Raw genomic sequence first — 19085 nt, 5'->3', positions numbered from 1 at the left:
GGATCTCAACTGAAGCAGTGACAGTGGGGACGAGGAAGGGAAGAATCTGAGAGGAATTTGAGACAAGTGCAGCACTGGTTTACTAGTCACTAGGTTGTTGAGAGAAAAGGAGGAGGAGTGAGGAGAGCTCCCAGATTCCCATGTGTCTCCCATACAGAGTGGGTGGTGGACGTCATCCTTGGAGATGGGGACAATAGGGGACATGCAGCTTTGGAGGAGATGATGAATTCATTTTGTCTATACTACGGTACTTTAAGACATCCAGGTAGAGAGCTCTTGTAGGTTAGTCTGGAGATAGGAGATTTACATGTTTAAAAGCATGATACCCTGGTGGATGCAGTCACTTAGGATGCGGGTGGGGCATAATTTGAATAAAGGGACCAGGACAGAATCTGGGGCAGGAGTGATAGTGGTGTGAGGGAGATGGAGAACAGTGGCGAAGATCAGAAGAAGGCCATTAGAGAGCAGTGACCTGTGAGCAGGAGAGAAGAGGTTCTGAAGCGGATGGTGAACCAGGGCCACATGGTTCGAATGGAGAATTTAAAGAGAAGATGAATTGATGAAATTCGTGGGGCATTGATATGGCTGTTGAAAGTGCAGTTATAACTGTTAAGGAAAGCTGGAAAGGTGAAACATGCCAAGTGATAATTCACTTTACTGTGAGAGTAGGATTGAAGGAGAGATTAGCTTGGATGATTGCTGGGCTTATGAGAGGGTTACATCCAGTCTGGGGGTTACCTACAGAGAGGAGACTTCTTTCTCTGTGGTGGGGGAGGGGAGTAAGGGACAATGGTGTTTTTTCATTAAATAAATCTAGAATAGAAATATTCAGGAAGCTTTTGCTTTCTGGGTAAGTAGGAGATGAAGTCAGGGGAGCAGAGTAGTGATGGTTGAATTCTGTTGAGCACTTGTTTGTGCTGGGCTCTGTGCTGTGCGCTTTATATTTGTTGAAAATGAATGTTCTTTCTGTACGATTGGGGCATAACCAATTGTTAATATTTAAAATCTTGGCAGACTTCAGCTTTAGCTGAGCACTATAACTCATTTAACCAAATAAGACTGGAATTTGACATAAAACCAAAAAGACACCATTAGTTTAGCATACTCTGGAGCCAGAATTCCAGAGAGCAGAAGTAGTGTATAGACCAGTAGCAAAAAGTGCAACGTAAAATATGTTATTGGGAAGTTTTTGCTGTGCGATTTCTGGGTAACATCATAACTGATCATATTGGTCTTATGTTAAAAAAAGTCTCATTGATATTGTTTATTTCCATTTATTGTCTCAGCTTTGCAGAATTTAATTTCATTCCAACTCATTGCATGTGCGGTGTATTGCCTTAAAACAAACTTTTGCCTTAAAAACCAACAGACATTTGTTTCAGCAGCTTGGAAGAGACTATAGGGAGGGAATCTTCTGTTTTTGAGGCTCGACTTCCCTGGCTTCACCTACTGTGTGCACTGTTCTAAGAACTAGGGATATAGTGGTGAACAAGACAAAGCTTATATTCGAATGAAATGACTTAATACAAGTTGTGAACTAAAAAGAAAGCAGAGTAAGGAGATAGAATATGAGAATGGTGGTTTTGTAGATAGTGTGGTCAAAGAAGGTCTCCTTTGAATGGACTTGACTGAGGAGAGGGAGTGAGTCACCTGAGAAACAACAAGGCAAGAGAACAACAAGGACATGGTGGGATCCTGGTGGATATGGTTCAGGAGCAGGAAGAAGGCTGATGTAACAGGAGGGAGGGAGCTGGGGGCCATGTGACGGGGGGGCCTTACAGGCTGTGCTGAAGACTTCTCATAGCTGTGGTTTATGTGTTCATATAATTAATCCAGATTTTATGTAGTGATTGTATTCCAACCATTAGGTCTGGCAATTGTTACATTTATATCATTGTATTATTTTTACTTTATAGGATGGAACAAAATTCGTCTGTATTGGAGCTCTATATTCTGAGCTTTTGGCTGTTAGCAGTAAAGGAGAACTTTATCAGTGGAAGTGGAGTGAATCTGAGCCTTACAGAAATGCACAGGTATTTTATTATATGAACTCTTACATTGAATAGATCTATATATCAACATAGAAAATGGTAATCATGTTTCTTATGCTTTCAAAGAATCCTTCATTACATCATCCACGAGCAACATTTTTGGGACTAACCAATGAAAAGATAGTCCTCCTGTCTGCAAATAGCATAAGGGCAACTGTAGCAACAGAAAATAACAAGGTATGAAACACTTTGCATTGATCGATAAACATTTCATGCTTCAATTCTTAGTTTTCTTCCTTTCCCTGCCCCTTTCTCATCTTTTTATTTTCTGTCTTTCTCACTAGTTCCACAAACACAAAGTGCATTGCCTTAAAACAAATACAAAGCCTTAGTAGAGTTATCTAGTGTATTATCTTTTTGTTGTTGGTTTATGTCTATATTATAATCCAACTTTAGAGGTAGCTTTCTCCTTTCAGGGAAGGAAAAAATACTCAAGATAAATACTGACAAAAGAGATACTGAAAAGCATTATAACTTGCGATTGCATTATAGATTGAGAAAGTATGGATATTATACTCGATTATCAGTTTGGCCTTAGAGTCACTGAATTCTAGTAAAAATTGTTGGACAAATATTGGATTTGCTTAATGCCTTAGATGGCTTTAGACATTTATTTTAATAACTGCTATTGATTTGTTTGTATGAAGAAAGTATTTTTTTCTAGTCTTGTTAAGAACCTTTTTCAAAATGCCTTCTTTTTTTTTTTTTTAGCTTTCAGCTCAAAACATTTTAGAATTCCAGTCCATTGAGTACGAAGTTTTGACCACAATTCTTTTGAAAAGATTACTTGTTTTTATTTAAACCTCTAATATTTTATTCTTTAGGTTGCTACATGGGTAGATGAAACGTTGAGTTCTGTGGCTTCTAAATTAGAGCACACTGCGCAGACTTACTCAGAACTCCAAGGTGAACGGATTGTTTCTTTACATTGCTGTGCCCTTTACACCTGCGCCCAGCTAGAGAACAATTTATATTGGTGGTGAGTATCACAGGGAGGGGCCTCAGCGAATGCTTTCTGTGCATAGATCCTTTGAGTAGCAGAATACAAACATGAGAAGGTCAAGCAAAGGTCATACTTTATAGAGAGGGAAATTGCACTTTGGAGCAAAGTAACAAAAAAAAACAAAAGAAAAGAAAAGCTTACAAAAATGCGTACTGTAATTATGAAATTTTAAAAAAATCTAAAGTATAAGCAAAAATCACCTATAATTCTACAACCCAAAGATAACATTTCGGAGTATTTTAATCTTTCTTGCCTGTACATACATGTGTATTTTGCTTTCACATAATTGAAAGCATAGCTTATAGGGTATTTTTTCACGCTTTTTCAATTCAACATTACTTAAAATATAGTTTTAAGGTTTAGTAAAGTATTTCATTGTATGACTAGTTCATGCCTTAATTAATCCTGTACTGTTAGAAAGGGACTTTAAATGTATTCTGTATTGTGTTTTAAGAAGTTACTAGTAAATTTGCATTGGCAGAAATAATGAATAGGGAAGTCTATCAATGAAATACAGTTATTTGGAAGAACATATCAAATGATGAATTTCTTATAAATTTTAATTCTAAAGGTTTAACAAAAATTTGATCCATTTATGTATTAAACATCTGATCAAGTTATAATTAAGAATACGTTGTCCATGTTAATATTACTCTGAAGCAAAAATACTAGAGAAGGAATACACCAGAAATGCCTAAATAATATGTGTAATTTCAGATACGTTTGATGGGCTTTTTGCTTCTTTGACCAATTTATGCTTTTCCTTTTCAGGGGTGTAGTCCCTTTTAGTCAAAGGAAAAAAATGTTAGAGAAAGCTCGAGCAAAAAATAAAAAGCCCAAATCTAGTGCCGGTATTTCTTCGATGCCGAACATCACTGTTGGTACCCAGGTAAGATTAGAATTAAGCCTGTACTAAGGGACATTGTTTCTCTTTAAAAATGACTTTCTTCCCCCTCCGCTAAAAGCAGTTTTGCAGATGAATATTATTTGAAATGGACCAGGTTCCAATAGCATGTATGTGGCACATGACTCCTTTGTTCAATAGTTGAGTAACATAGATCCTCACCGATGTCTGGTTTCCCTGTGGGGTAGGGTTTCCAGATTTGTCTGGTTTTAAGAATCATTTGGTACTTAAAAGTGCCACTTTTGCTGATTTTTTTTTTTTTAAAAAACGTAGTTCTTTTTCATAAAAATTGTTTATATTACCATGGCTTTATCACTATTAAGTAAATATTTTAAAATTTCTCTGTTTTAATTTCTAGTATATTAAATACCAACTAGATATGACCCACATAAATAAAAGATTTTTGGCTTCTCAGTAATACTTAATAGGGAAAAAGTTTCCTGGTACCAAGAAAGTTTGAAAAATATTGTTACACTGCTAAGTCATTAGATTCTTGTAGAAGTTTATCTTCAGGATAAAATTTAACACGTTCGTTATAGCAAGTGCTGCAATGAATGTTTAAGGGCTTTATAATCCCTAATGCTTAGACAAATGGTGGTTTTTATTACATAATGTGCTAATTTCCTCATCTAGCACTTTCAATTCAGTTTTTACAAGGTGGTATTACTTATATTCTCTATGTCTTAAAAAGTAGTCACCATTTTAACTTACTTTTCTCTAAAACCCAGCTTAAATGGAGCTGTTCTTTTTGTTCGTGGCTCTATTTTTTTGTCCTGTTCATGGTTGTCTTGTTCTGGCTCCTTTGTTGGCTTACCAACTAGGAAGTTTTCAGTGATTACTCGATATTTTGAAAATTACTGTTCAGCCTTCATTGTTTATGTCAGTTGCTTAGGACACATCTCTCTCTTCTTGGAGCATCTCTTTCCCTATTTAGTTAAAATACTGATTTCTGATGTTCTCAAAGTTCCATGTTCAGTGGACTCACATAATAGCAGGATATTAGCAGTTGCCTTAGTAGCATGTCGGATGACATTACTATAAACAGGGAGGGCAGAAGAATACTTTAAAGGTATACTGAAGAAAAGCTAAACAAAATAGCTTGATACTAAATTGCTGAGAGAGAGCAGTGAATTAAAATATTTGACATAAAACTAAGATTTTGTTTGAAAGCTGTAGAAAACTGGAGGTTTCAGATAGTCACAGCCACACAACTAGGAGAGCTTTCATTGTTAACATTGTAAAGAATTATTTATTGATCATTTAGAGTTTTCAGCTAGAACTGCACTCACAGATTATATTGTTGAGAGAAATGTATAGGCATACCTCGTTTTATTGCACTGTGCATTACTGTGCTTTGCAAGTACTGTGATTTTTACAAGATTCGTGGCAACTGCATCATGTAAATCTATCAGCATCATTTTTCCAACAGTCTCAGATGATGGTTAGCATTTTAGCAATAAAGTATTTTTTAATTAAGATATGTACTTTTTTTAGACATAGTGCTATTGCACACTTAGTAGACTACAATATAGTATGAACATAGCTTTTATATGTGCTGGGAAACAAAAAACACAAAAAAATTTGTGTGACTTGCTGTTTTTTTAATACTCACTTTATTACCGTGGTTTGGAACAGAATCCACAATATCTCTTTTGTGTGCCTGTATTTTCATTGTATGCCTTATTATATGCTGGACTCTGGATACACACCTCCTTGTCTTTAAGGTGCATTTATTTTTATAAGAAAGCATTAATAAATTATATTTTAATATGTCTTGCCACATTTCTCTTTCAGTTACAGCCTTTTTATTGGTCCTCTTTTAGGCTTTAAGCTTTCCACCAGTTTTTTTCTGAAAATTTGTGGATAAAACTTTCCTTTAAGTCACAGCTAAGCAGGACATAACCTTTCTCAAGAAGTCAGCTCTTGCGAACTATTCATTCTGGGTTATTGAACTATATTTAGTGACATACAGCTATTCTTTGATAGAACTGTAACTCTACCAGTATTTCCAGTTCCCATGCTTCTCAAATGTACCGCCTTCTTCTGTCACTTTAATTATAAACCACCAAAAAACATGATCTTCATATTTGCCACTGTCAAATACAACATTAATCATTCGTTATTGGATGACTGAACAGAATGCCAGTAGGATTGGGCTATTAGAGAAAGGAGATTTCCAGAAATAATGTTCATGTCTCTTTTGGAGCTATTAGTGTGTTTGACAGTGCCACCTTGCAGATTACTGGTTTCAGGGTGTTCCCTGGCCGTGAGAATTTATAGATTGTTCGCTCCTGAACTCAAGTAACTAACATCTACGCAATCTTTTTTAATTTAAGATAAATCTTGTATTATCCAGTGAAGCTTCTGGCTTGTAGAAACAGTCTTCCGGGGGAAATAAACATCGATAGATATGAAGTGATAGATCCTATATAAAGTCATGAGTTGAGGAAGAAAACAATTTAAATGATAAGAAATAGACAAAAATTGTAATTGTTTTGTTCACATTTAATTTTTTAATGACCTTTTTAGTTTCTTCTCTGCTATTTCTATTCTATTTCCTTGTAGCAGAATGTCAATATTTGCTGCATGAAAATTTTTTTATTAGTTTCAAGTGTAAAAATGTAATAGACATTTTGTGCATGAAATTTTAAAGTTAATGTTTTGCAAATGTGCCAAAATTGTTCCTGCTCCTTAATTTTGAGAATAAAATTTCTTGATGGAGACCTTTAAGTCAATTCTTTATCAACCTTCTTGATTATGTAAGATTGTATTTGGAAAATTGAGGAAGCAATACTTAATATATATTGTGTTTTCATACATTTGAAATAACTGTTCTAGTTTATTTTAAAATTATGTCATCTTGATGGTGATTTTTCTTTTGCTTACTAGGTATGCTTAAGAAATAATCCTCTTTATCATGCCGGAGCAGTTGCATTTTCAATTAGTGCTGGGATTCCTAAAGTTGGTGTCTTAATGGAGTCAGTTTGGAATATGAATGATAGCTGTAGATTTCAACTTAGATCTCCTGAGAGCTTGAAAAGCATGGACAAAGCTAGCAAAACTACCGAAGCTAAGTAAGTACTATACCCTAACTAATCTTGATTTTTACACCAGTTTTTAGTTTACACTGTATATGGAGGAGAGTAATCAAGGGAGACTTAGAGATAGGTGTACAGTTGATGCAGAAAAGTGCTAACATGATGGCGTCTTGTTAACATCCCCAAGAGTTTGAAAGGAACTAGTAAAATGTATTGTTTGCAACTTGGTTAATATTTGTATATTATAGTTGTTCTTGCTGTTCAGGTGTAGAGTTCTCTTTTGATGTCTTTATTTTGTTGTTGGAGTATATCCTTATAGGTGTTGTGTAGCAGTATTAATGTGTCAGCGTTGCTATGCTAAGCCAACTTTCTCCTCTCTCACTCTGTAATCTTAATTTCTAACCAACGTCTTGCCTACATCTTGATCATTGAAGGGTTTTACCAGTCAGTGTGCTGAAGAGGGAAATTCTGTAAACGATTTGTAAACTTTTGGTTGGAGGGATATGTGAACAGAAATATCACATTCTAGGGCTGGCTTATGGTTTGGGAGCCAGGTTTACAGATCTTAACACCTGTACTTTAGAAGCATCTACTCACCTTTAAACTTTTTAAAATGTGTTATAATTTGGTTATAATTGATACATGGACTTAAAAACTTTAATAAAGGTCTTGAAAAACTTTTTGTTCTTAATCTTATCAACATTTGTAACCATTATAGAAACATGAAAGAGTAATAATATCACATTCCAGAAATAACATTTTAAATATTTTGATGTATTTTTTTCTAAGTATGTATACAGGCATTAAAAAGAAATGATTGAGGTTCTTAAAGTTCTGAAATATTTTAGTTTCCTCAAATGAATGAAATGATTATAAATTTACTACCTCTATTGCTGCTATTCCTCTATATTAAAATTGCAAGTTGAAATTCTGAAACACAGGGATTACTGTTAAATAAGTTAAAAAAGAATCTTTAATAAATCAAAGCTATTGTAATTTAAGGTTTTTTTTTAATGCTCAGTCTTTTTTTAAAAAAATAGGTTTATAGACTTTCTCCCTAATTACATTGATTTTTTTCCTAAAAATAAAAATAACAAAACACTTCCATTTTTTTATGAAACCTTGTAAAGAAGCATTTGAAATATTTTTGATGTGCATTAAATAGTGTAAGCGAGATTAAAATAGAATATGCTATTTAAATACTGTGTATGTGAAGTTTTTCAAGATCTTCCTTGAAATTTGCCATCCATATTAATAAATTTAGTAAAAGAGCTAAGTGAAATTAAATGTTAAGAGGGTAATGACTTTCATGTCAATCGACTCTTTGCAAATCATTCAAATGCACTCACTTTAAAGGCATGCTGGTGATTAGTCAGGATTGGCAGTTTGTACCATCACAAGATTTGCAGAGTGGCCATGAGTGCTCACGTGTGCCTGCACAGAGCACTTAGCTAAGATGTTGGTGAAAGTAATACTGGTGTTCTGTGGACTATTTCTGAACTCAGGTTTCTGGTGGGGGCAATAGGAGATGAGGGAGTTGAAATGATAGTCCTAATTATAATACAGAGTGTACCAAAAAAATGTATACATATTTTAAGAAAGGAAAACTATTAAAATTGTAATACTCAATATATACCGATAACAAAAGATAAATACAAGGACGTTTGACTTCTGCAATTACAAGAGGTGCTCCAAGTGGCATCCAGACACTTCTGATTATGGTAAACTACTGCTTGAGCAACGTTGACCAAAGTGTCCACATGTATACATTTTTTTGGCACCCCTGGTACATACCAGGATGATCTATATATAAAAAATTTCTGATGATCTATATATAAAAAATTTCTGAGCAATATGTGACCTTTCTGACTAAAAATTGATTTCTGCCCTTTAATGAATAAAAATATTTATGTTTTTACCATATTGTATAGTTACTATAGTTATCTTCTTAGTATATAATTAATGAAATAAATCAGGCAGGATCGTTTATTAACCTAATAATTTCTTATTTTAGTTATAGCAGGTGATAGTTCATCACCAGATGGCTCAAGAATAAATATTTGTAAATTGTTGAGAGTACTGTTCCTTCTCTGAACTCTAAGAAATTAATAATCCTAGTGGGCTTTTTATTTATTTGTCTTTACCATTTTTTTCAGTTAAATTGCCGTGTCCAAGTAAAGGTTCACTGAAACGTGAAACTTGTTTGCTCAAAAGGCTTATTATGATAAAGCTATGTTGATAAATTGGGTATTGCTTTTGTTATTATTCTTAGATAAGGCTTATCTGAGTCATTGTTCCAAGTTGTTAATAGCTTTATATGGGATATTTTTCTTTCATGTTTTTAAAACATAAAAATTTGAAGTATGCACTGTATATTTTTCAGTACCTTGAGTCCTAAAAATATGCCATTTTGTGCAAGTTTTTAATATTTAATTTACTTATATAACAATAAACTTGTCTTAAAAATAAACCATTTGACAAGTTTCTAATACTTCATTTTCCTAATTATAAGGAGAATCTTATTTCTAATCTCAGGCCTGAAAGTAAGCAGGAACCAGTGAAAACAGAAATGGGTCCGCCTCCATCTCCAGCGTCCACATGCAGTGATGCATCCTCAATTGCCAGCAGCGCGTCAATGCCATATAGTAAGTTTTATGTGTAGTACACAGTGGTTGGCACAAGGGGCCGGGCAGACAGTTGTGTTCAGTTTATTTCTGACCTGAGGCAACTCCTACCATTTTTAATATATTTTTACATAAAATGTGTTTCTACTGGTTTGATTTTGTGTATGTGTGTGCAGCTTTATTTAAATGAAAAAATTTACAGTGTTGACTATTCCTGTTGTTTTTGAGCATTATAATTTTTTACAATATGTAAAATTGCAGTAAGAGAAGGAAATAACTGCCACTAGTTAGATATATGTTCACCTTTGTTGAGAATATTCCCATTATAAATTGGTTATGACTTAGTCACAATATTTGTTCAGAATTTGTAGAATTTATAAACCCATTCTTAATACTGTATCTTAGATTTAAAGATTTTTTTTAAACGCCTCAAAATAAATTTATAGTGTAGTTGGTTCGTAATTGAGGAAATTGAAAGTTAAACTTTAATAGTTATGTCATTTTTCTAAGTACAGACCAACAGATCCTTCTTTTTGAAAAAACCTTGTTCAGATAGCCATTATTTTGAGAGTCCAAAATATGTTTTGTATTTCTTCCTTGTAGTTGGTTATAGCAGTGTTAATATTCTTAGACATTTAACAGATAACAGCTATTTTTCACTATGAATTCATTAGAACTGGAAGTTGGTTGTAAGACTTCAATTCATAAAGCAGTAGTTCATGCAGTTTTCATTTAGATATCTTAATTTTGTATCCCTTTACAAATGATCTTTTTTCCATATATTTAGATGAAATCTATAAAGTCTCTTTTACATTTTCTTTTTGGTACTTACCATTTTGTTGTTGTCTAAGAACGACGACGGTCCACCCCTGCCCCGAAAGAGGAGGAAAAGGTGAACGAAGAGCAGTGGTCTCTTCGGGAAGTCGTTTTTGTGGAAGATGTTAAGAATGTTCCTGTTGGCAAGGTTTGTTCAGAATAGCTAAGAATTAATAAGTAACAGAACTGTGATGGTATTAGTTATCTAAGAATTTGTGGTTGGTGAGTGTTCCTCATCTTTTTTCAAAGCTGCTTTATTTCTCACCTTCAGTGATCTCTTTAGTCCCATTCCTTAATCTGACGCAGGTGTCTCCTCTGTCCCTGACTGATGAATAGGTGATTGTTAAGCCTCTCCTTGAGCATTTATGGTGATAGATTGCTTTAAAAAATATGTTCTTTTGGAATAATTTTAGATTTATGGAAAAGTTACAAAGAGATACATTGCTTTTTGATACAATCCATTCTTTGAAAGTGTTAGCCATTTCTAATGGAAATCATCATCTATAATGTTTAAAAATTTTGCGACCCTCTTTAAGTCACCTTTCACTTTCTCTTCTTCCTGGGGAGGGTCTTGCTTTCTAAGAAACCAAGTTAATGGAGACTATCTGGAATGCCATTTATTTTACCTTTCTCTCCCCACATACTTAAAGAGAAAATGGATCTATAGTTATAGAATATTTGTAAAGGAAAGGTTTTCCTGATCGCTCATTAGTGTTCGAAATGTGATGCTCTTTCATTTGTACTTAAAGGAAAGAGTAGATACACCATGCTCTTTAATTTACAAAGGCCTTTTTCATACACTATTCCATTTGATTCTCAAAATAGAACTGTAGTTTGTGGGCAAACTACAATTCTTCTGAGAAGATCACACTAGCTCAAAATCAAAAGCCGTAAATAGCAGAGGTGGGACTCAAGTATTCTGGTTTCAAGTCCCGTGCTTGTCTTTCTGTGTATTGCTGACTACGTACCTGTGTTGTCCAGTACGGTGGCTTCCAGTTATATGTGTGTCTAACTGCATTAAAGTCAGCTCGTCAGTCACATTAGCTCCATTTCAGGTGCTCAGTAGCCATTTAGGGCTACTGGCTACCGTATTGGACAGCGCAGGTATAGAATATTAGCATCTTTGCAAAAGTTCATTTGCACAGCAGGGCTCTAAACTAATAAAAAAGGATGATGAGAGGATTTTGTGGATTACATTAAGATATTTTCAGTTGATTGCTAAACATCCACAGACTATAATCACTGGTTATGCAGGTCAGTTTTTCTCTAGAAAATAAGCCTTGAATAAAGACATCAACAATAAAGTTTTGGTGAACCTGTTCAGGTAAATTTTATAACTTGGTGGTGATCATTGAAGAAATAAACTCATAAGGATTAAATGCCTTCAATGTTAAATTAATTCAATGAATATCATTTGCATTTTGATTTCATATAAGTGATTAATATTTAGCATATTCACCTGTATGTCTAGGTACTAAAAGTGGATGGTGCCTATGTTGCTGTAAAATTTCCAGGAACGTCTAGTAATACAAACTGTCAGAGCAGCTCCGGTTCAGATGCGGACCCTTCTTCTCTCCTGCAGGATTGTAGGTTACTTAGAATTGATGAACTGCAGGTAAGTCTAGAGGATTCAGTCAGTGGGTTGTATTGGGACCAACTCCTTGAGGATGTTATGGAATTTGAGAGCAAAATTCCTTTTGTGTCATGCAGGTTGTCAAAACTGGTGGAACACCAAAAGTTCCTGACTGTTTCCAAAGGACTCCTAAAAAGCTCTGCATACCTGAAAAAACAGAAATATTAGCAGTGAATGTAGATTCCAAAGGTAAATATTCTATAAGTTTTTCAACTGGCGTACTCTCTATTCCATTAATACTTCTGCAGTAAACAGAATAAAGTGGTTTGGGGCATTTGGTAGTTTTTGTCCCCTGTGTGTAATGTAATGGAATAAAATGTATATGTTGGGATTGTTTTATAAATGTGGCCAGAGAGGTCGAAATTAATTTCGTAGGTAATTATTAGAGACTACTTAAAGACATAACAAATTATTTTATTTATTTTTTTTACATTTGTGTGTTTCTGAAGGTGTGCATGCCGTTTTGAAGACTGGAAATTGGGTACGGTACTGTATCTTTGATCTTGCTACAGGAAAAGCAGAACAGGAAAATAATTTCCCTACAAGCAGCATTGCGTTCCTCGGTCAGAATGAGAGGAATGTAGCCATTTTTACTGCTGGACAGGTACAGAGATTATTTTTGCTTTCCTAAAGTGACATGACAGCATTGGCATTTTTATGAAGCGTAGAGTTTGGTCTAGTTTGCTTGTTATTAAACTATTGAAGAATTTACAATTTTCAGTACATTTTAATAATAGGTTTCTTATTTGATCATTGTTACTAACATATATATATATATATATATATATATATATATATATATATATAAAACACTGATCTGATTTGAATAAATATGCATATTGTAAAAATTCGGGGATACATTTTGATTGGGAACTAAACTTTATTATTTCCCCACTGTTATAGGAGTCTCCTATTATTCTTCGAGATGGAAATGGTACTATCTACCCAATGGCCAAAGATTGCATGGGAGGAATAAGGGATCCTGATTGGCTTGATCTTCCACCTATTAGCAGTCTTGGAATGGGTGTACATTCTTTAATAAATCTTCCTGCCAACTCAACAATCAAAAAGAAAGCTGCTGTTATCATCATGGCTGTAGAGGTAATTTGGCTTTTGAAACCACTTGGTATTTGAATTTGGAAGACACTATTAGAGTCTAGGGAAACAATCTTGAGTCGATTATTCATTGCCCCTTCTCTACAGTGCCTTATAGTCTACGAGGACAAGAGAGATGGATAAATAGGTGATTACGTGTAACTTAAGTGTTTGAGAAAGGCATGTACAGTGTTGTGGGAACACAAAAGGAGGGATATAAATTAGATTGTGACTGTAGAGAAGGCTTAACTGAGGAGGTGATGCCTGTATACAGCTTTAAAGGATCAGATAGGTGTTTCCTAGACACAAGATAAAGGTGGGACTTGTCCCAGGTACAAGAGAATGTGTACCTTCTTTTGAAAGAACCAGAAGGTAGGGCTCCAAGGTTAGTGAGTGGCACTGATAAGTCTGGAGAAAGGCACTAGGGTGCCTTGTGAGAGTTCCCTGAAAAGTAGGAGGAGAAGGATTTTAAGCTGGCTTTTCACAAAGAGGATCAGCAGTGAACAGAGAACGGAAGTTCAGAGGCTAGGTAAAAAGGCTAATACAAATCCAGGTGGAAAACAAAGTAAGCTTGAACTCCTGGAAATGAGGAAGAGGGGGTGGATTTGAGAGACACTAAGGAGTAGAAACTATAAAGTTTGATGACTAGAAAGATGTCAGCAGAAAATGAAAAAAGGAGTTACAAAGCTTCCGATTTGGGTGTAGTTGATGTGAAGAACAGGAGGAAGAACAAATGGGGTAAGGGAGGAGGAGTTTAGTTTTGAACATGTGGTTGAGGCATTTGTTAGAAGTAGAGGCAATGCCATTTGAAGTTATTGGAACAATTTGAGCAGAGATTGACCAGATTTGACTTAGAGAAGATCATGCTGACATGCTGAGAATACTAGAGGGACCAGATTTGAGACCAGTTAGGAAACTAGTAAAATAATTCAGGGAGGAGCTGATGGTAGCTTAGCCCAGGAGGTAGGTACAGTTATGAGTGAGAAGTGATTTGATTCAGGATTTACTAGATATGTTTTAAGCTAGAGTCAGTAGGATTTGCTTATCACTAAATATAGTGTCAGATAGAGGAAGTAAGAGGGTGAAAGGTTTTGGAAGAATGAAGTTGCCATTTAGGGATGAAGCAGGTTGGGGGTTGATATCTGGAGTTTGAGGTACGCGTGTTAGATTTAAGATGCCTACCAGATATCTAAGAGGCGATGGTAAATACAGAGTTGGATGTATAAGTCTGAAGACCAGGAGAGAGAGGACCAAACTGGAGAAATATACTTAGGAGTTGTCTATCTGTCTGTGATGTTTAGAGACACAGTGCTCATACTCGTACTGTGCTTTTTATAATTTGACATATTCTATCAACATACTGATGAATGTATATATGTCACCAGACTTTTGGCAAGGTTAGTCTTAGGTGGCCTACCTCATAGTCTTCAACTGGAACTTGAAATTGATGCATATTTCCAGGTACTGGAAGTAGTTTTTAGCTGTACTTTCTTGTGCTTCCCCCACCCCCATTCTCTTTCTCCGCATGAGGTTGGGGGAAGGGATAGGTTATTTAGGCAGTTTAAAGCAAGTTGTTCAAATCCATCTTTCTTCTTTCTTCCCTTTGTATTCCCACATACTCTTTTCCCACCTGCTTTCTTTCAGTTCCTCATTCTAGTTAATATGCACAATACTACTTGTTTTCCAAAACTAACGCTTTACATTCATTCCATTAAATACCCACAATTGCAGTTTTATTTTCTGAAAGAAGTACATTTAAATTCCTTGGTATGTTCATGCTGTGTCTCAGTCTGTACTGGCTGCTATAGATCGAGTGACTTACAAACGACAGAAATTTTTTTCTCACATTTCCGGAGGCTGGAGGTCCAAGATCAAGGGGTGAATAGCTTTGGTGTCTGGGGAGGGTTTGTTTACTCGTTCATTGACAGCCATGTGTCCTCACATGGTAGAAGGGGAAACTCTGGTCCCTTCAGCCCATTTTAATCCCATTAAGCCCACAGGGCTCCACCTGATGAGCTAATCTCCTTCCAAAGGTTCCACCTCTAAACTCCATCACATTGGGGATTATTTTTCAACATAGGAATTTTTTTTTTTAATTAGTTTCAGGTGCACAAGACAAAGTAATACTTAGACGTTTATCTTTTATATCCCTCACACTGTGTAAACTCCCCTCCCCCATCCACTATCCCTCAGACTTCGCACAGAGCCATTACGTTTCCACTGTCTCTATTCCTAACGCTGTACTCCGCTTCTTGTAAGTATATACATACATATATATACATATATATGTATAAAATTATAGTTGGCATTCATTATTGTTCAGCTTCAGGTGTACAGTGCAGTGATCAGGCATCTACATCATCCCTGAGGTGGTCTCCCAAATGGGACAAGTGTCCATCGGATATCCTACAAAATCTTTACAACATTGTTGATTACATTCCCCAAATTAATTTTCAAAACCCCGTGGCCATCTTGTGGTTACTGACTGTTTTCTAATCCCCTCACCTTCCCCCTTACCCCCACCCACCGCCGCCCATCTAGCAACCCTCAGTTTTTCCTCTGTGTCTCCAAAACTGTTTCTGATTAGTTCATTCACTTATTCTTTTCTTTAGATTCCACATAGAAGTGAGATCATATGGTATTTGTCTTTCTCTGTCTGACTTATTTCACTTAACATAATGTTCTCTAGGTCCATCCATGTTGTTGCAAATGGTAAGATTTCTTTCTTCTTTATGGCTGCGTAATACTCCATTGTATAAATGTACCACAGTTTCTTAATCCAGTCATCTACCGATGGGCATTTCGGTTGTTTCCATGTCTTAGCTATTGTGTATAGTGCTGCAATAAACATAGGAGTGCATAAAGATTTTTGAATTAGAGTTTTGGATTTCTCTGGATAGATACCTAGGAGTGGAAATGCTGGATCATAGGGTAGTTCCATTTTCAGATTTTTGAGATACCTCCATACTGTTTTCCATAGTGGCTGCACCAATCTGCAATCCCACCAACAGTGCACAAGGATTCCCTTTTCTTCACATCCACGCTAGCACTTGTTTGTTGATTTATTAATGATAGCCGTTTTGACTGGGGTGAGGTGGTATGTCATTATGATTTTTATTTGCATTTCTCTGATGGTTAGTGAGGTTGAGCATTTCTTCATATATCTGTTTGCCATCTGTATGTTGTTTTTAGAAAAATGTCTCTTCATGTCCTCTGCCCATTTTTTAATTGGGTTGTTTGTTTTTTGGAATTGAGTTGAGTGAGTTTTTTCATAGGAATTTTGAGAGGGACACACGTATTCAGTCCATAGCATATTGTTTCTCAGTTTGTTAATGATAGTTTCTATGCCCCCGTCTTTAACGCTGAAGTACATTTGTTGTCGCCTTTGAGGGATTGCATGTGTCAGGATTCTGGGGAGTTGAAGGTTTGATTTTCATGTACCACAGTGTGATACAACCTTTAAGAGGGTGTGAGTAAGCCTGAAATAAAATGTATACCTTTTGCTTAATTGGTTAACAATACTATTAGGGTTCTAATTTGATAGTTATGTACTATATAATGTCACCAGGGGTTGATAAAATAGGGCCTGCAGGTCAAACCCAGCCACTCGTATATGGCTGCTTTCCTACAGTAGCCACAGAGTTCAGTTTATTGCAAAAGATAAAACATTTACTGGTCCTTTACAGAAAATTTACCCACCCTTTTCCATTCCTGTCAGTTGTACAATGTTTTAAAGATATCCCTTAAGTTCAACTCCTTTTGCTAGGCTACCTGAAATTGTCTCTGCTTATTTGTAGAGTTAGCTGTGTAATTCATAATGTTTTTCCTTATTTTGAATTCTGCCAAAGATAGTGTTGGCCATGAGAAGTTTTTGACATATATCATGTGCTATTCAAATTCATTGCAGTTTTTTTCCTCATTTGTCTGAGCACAGAAACAAACCTTAATGCAGCACATCCTACGCTGTGACTATGAGGCCTGTCGACAATACCTAATGAATCTTGAGCAAGCGGTTGTTTTAGAGCAGAATCTACAGATGCTACAGACATTTATCAGCCACAGATGTGATGGAAACCGAAATATTTTGCATGCTTGTGTATCAGTTTGCTTTCCAACCAGCAATAAGGAAACTAAAGAAGAAGAGGGTGAGATTAAGAACTATGTCAAAATCTTTAAAAAGAATTTTAGGCAATTTTGAAAATATAACAACTATTAAAGAAAAACAAATTACTATACAGAATTTTTGTGTACTTTTACTTTATTTTGTAAAATTTAGGCGTTTTGACATTTTCAGATGGTAAAAACTCCTGTCCTCTTGTTAGGTTGAGTATGTGACATAAGCAAATAAAATTTTTATCAATGTGTTTTTGTTGTTTTGAGTTCTATTCTCTATGATATATACAAACTGTATGTGTAATACTTAATGAACTTTACTGATTTTTTTATTGCAGATGACTTTTATTACCATGAGAATTATTTAGAAAATGAAGGCAAGTTATACTGAGGCAACCTTTATCTCAATTTTCAGAATATAGAGGGAAAGATAACTGAATGAGTTGTTAAGATGTTTTTGGAAAAGTAAATGAGCTTTTTTTATTTTTTTTTTTTTCCGTGAAGTATTTAATTGGCTGAATGAAGGGGGAAAACTGAAAACCTAAAGTGCAACTGTGTAAATTCATAATGTTTTTCCTTATTTTGAATTCTGCCCAATGATATTCTGGTAGCTACATTTTTGAGTAGTGGTTTTCAGGTTTCTCACTTTCATCTCATTATCATTAAACGAATATAAGACTGAAGTACTGATATGTGGGGTCTTTTTCTTTGTAGTGGAATCTGTATTTCATTCGACTATGAATAACCATATTTTTGACCTTTGGGGGTTGAAAAGTAAGGTAGAATAAAGAAATAATTCATATATTAAAGATCATAGTTCAATCTATCTTAAGTGCTTACTGCTCTAAGGAGGAAAAAATAAGCTATTATTTCTACTATGTAAATTAGAGCACTAAAATACATAGTTAGCATTTAATGGCCTATGCGTACTTAAACCTATTAGTTATTTTTGAAGTTTAAATCGATCCTAATTTTTTTCTCTTCTTTTTCAGAAGCAGAGCGCTCTGAAAGAAATACATTTGCCGAAAGGCTTTCTGCTGTTGAGGCCATTGCAAATGCAATATCAGTTGTTTCAAGTAATGGCCCAGGTAATCGGGCTGGATCATCAAGTAGCCGAAGGTAATGTGATTTTTACCAGGAAAGTTTAATTGGCGGAAACAGAAAGAAATGTATCTCTTACTTTTCGTATGCATGAGTTGGTGGGTCCTTTTGTTTTGTTTTTGTTCCGCCCAATAGCACTCTGGGAAAAATACCTGATGATAATCTACTTATAGCTTAAGTGTAGAACAATAGGACCGAGGATGTTTCAAAAATTTGAGATAATTTAGACAAGTAGTTCATACTTATTCTTTGAATGTGTTTTAAATTTATCATTCTTGTTTCCTAGGAAGTTATTTCCTTTAGTTGGAGAACAACTGATAATAATTGAAAGAGACTCAATCTTTTATTTTCATTTTGCTTATTTAGGTCAGTTTCTCAGATGTCTTAATGATCTGGGAAGAAATGAAAGGCTGGTGTGTATTATGAATGTTTGGTAACAATTTTCAGGCCTTCTGAGTTTGTGGGACGGACAAATCTTAATAACACATTAAAAATTACTAGGTGTTTGACTAGATAAAGAGTATAAAGAATTCAGGATATAGTTGTTTTCTGAAGAAAAAGCACATTTATTTTAGACATGACAGCCAAAATTCTTGGATACTTGACAGATCATTAATGGAAGCACTGCTTACTGTGCTAGTGGGATAGGTGGTAAAGTCTACTCAGAGTGAAGACTATCGTTGCCTATTTTCTGTTCCAATCCCTTT

The 19085-nt window shown here is 35.1% G+C and overlaps 1 protein-coding gene across 5 annotated transcripts in view; it reads left to right on the top strand.

Moving 5' to 3' along the window:
• UBR5 (ubiquitin protein ligase E3 component n-recognin 5) overlaps window positions 1-19085 on the top strand; it is a 127390-nt gene that overhangs the window by 62370 nt on the left and 45935 nt on the right. For 4 of the 5 annotated variants that reach the window (XM_033125734.1, XM_033125736.1, XM_033125735.1 and 1 more), the window contains exons 10-22: window positions 1917-2033; window positions 2118-2228; window positions 2876-3030; window positions 3826-3943; window positions 6848-7032; window positions 9532-9641; window positions 10472-10584; window positions 11908-12051; window positions 12147-12258; window positions 12519-12673; window positions 12973-13170; window positions 17099-17309; window positions 18270-18396. In XM_033125734.1, the coding sequence (XP_032981625.1) occupies window positions 1917-2033; window positions 2118-2228; window positions 2876-3030; window positions 3826-3943; window positions 6848-7032; window positions 9532-9641; window positions 10472-10584; window positions 11908-12051; window positions 12147-12258; window positions 12519-12673; window positions 12973-13170; window positions 17099-17309; window positions 18270-18396 (1856 nt within the window). The remainder of the gene's footprint in view (window positions 1-1916; window positions 2034-2117; window positions 2229-2875; window positions 3031-3825; window positions 3944-6847; window positions 7033-9531; window positions 9642-10471; window positions 10585-11907; window positions 12052-12146; window positions 12259-12518; window positions 12674-12972; window positions 13171-17098; window positions 17310-18269; window positions 18397-19085) is intronic. The other variant, XM_033125733.1, reaches the window with a different exon arrangement.

This window comes from Rhinolophus ferrumequinum, chromosome 14 (genome assembly GCF_004115265.2).
Source record: "Rhinolophus ferrumequinum isolate MPI-CBG mRhiFer1 chromosome 14, mRhiFer1_v1.p, whole genome shotgun sequence".
NCBI classification, from domain to species: domain Eukaryota; kingdom Metazoa; phylum Chordata; class Mammalia; order Chiroptera; family Rhinolophidae; genus Rhinolophus; species Rhinolophus ferrumequinum.
The sequence above is the reverse complement of the archived record's forward strand: the minus strand, read 5'-3'. Positions and strand labels throughout refer to the sequence as shown.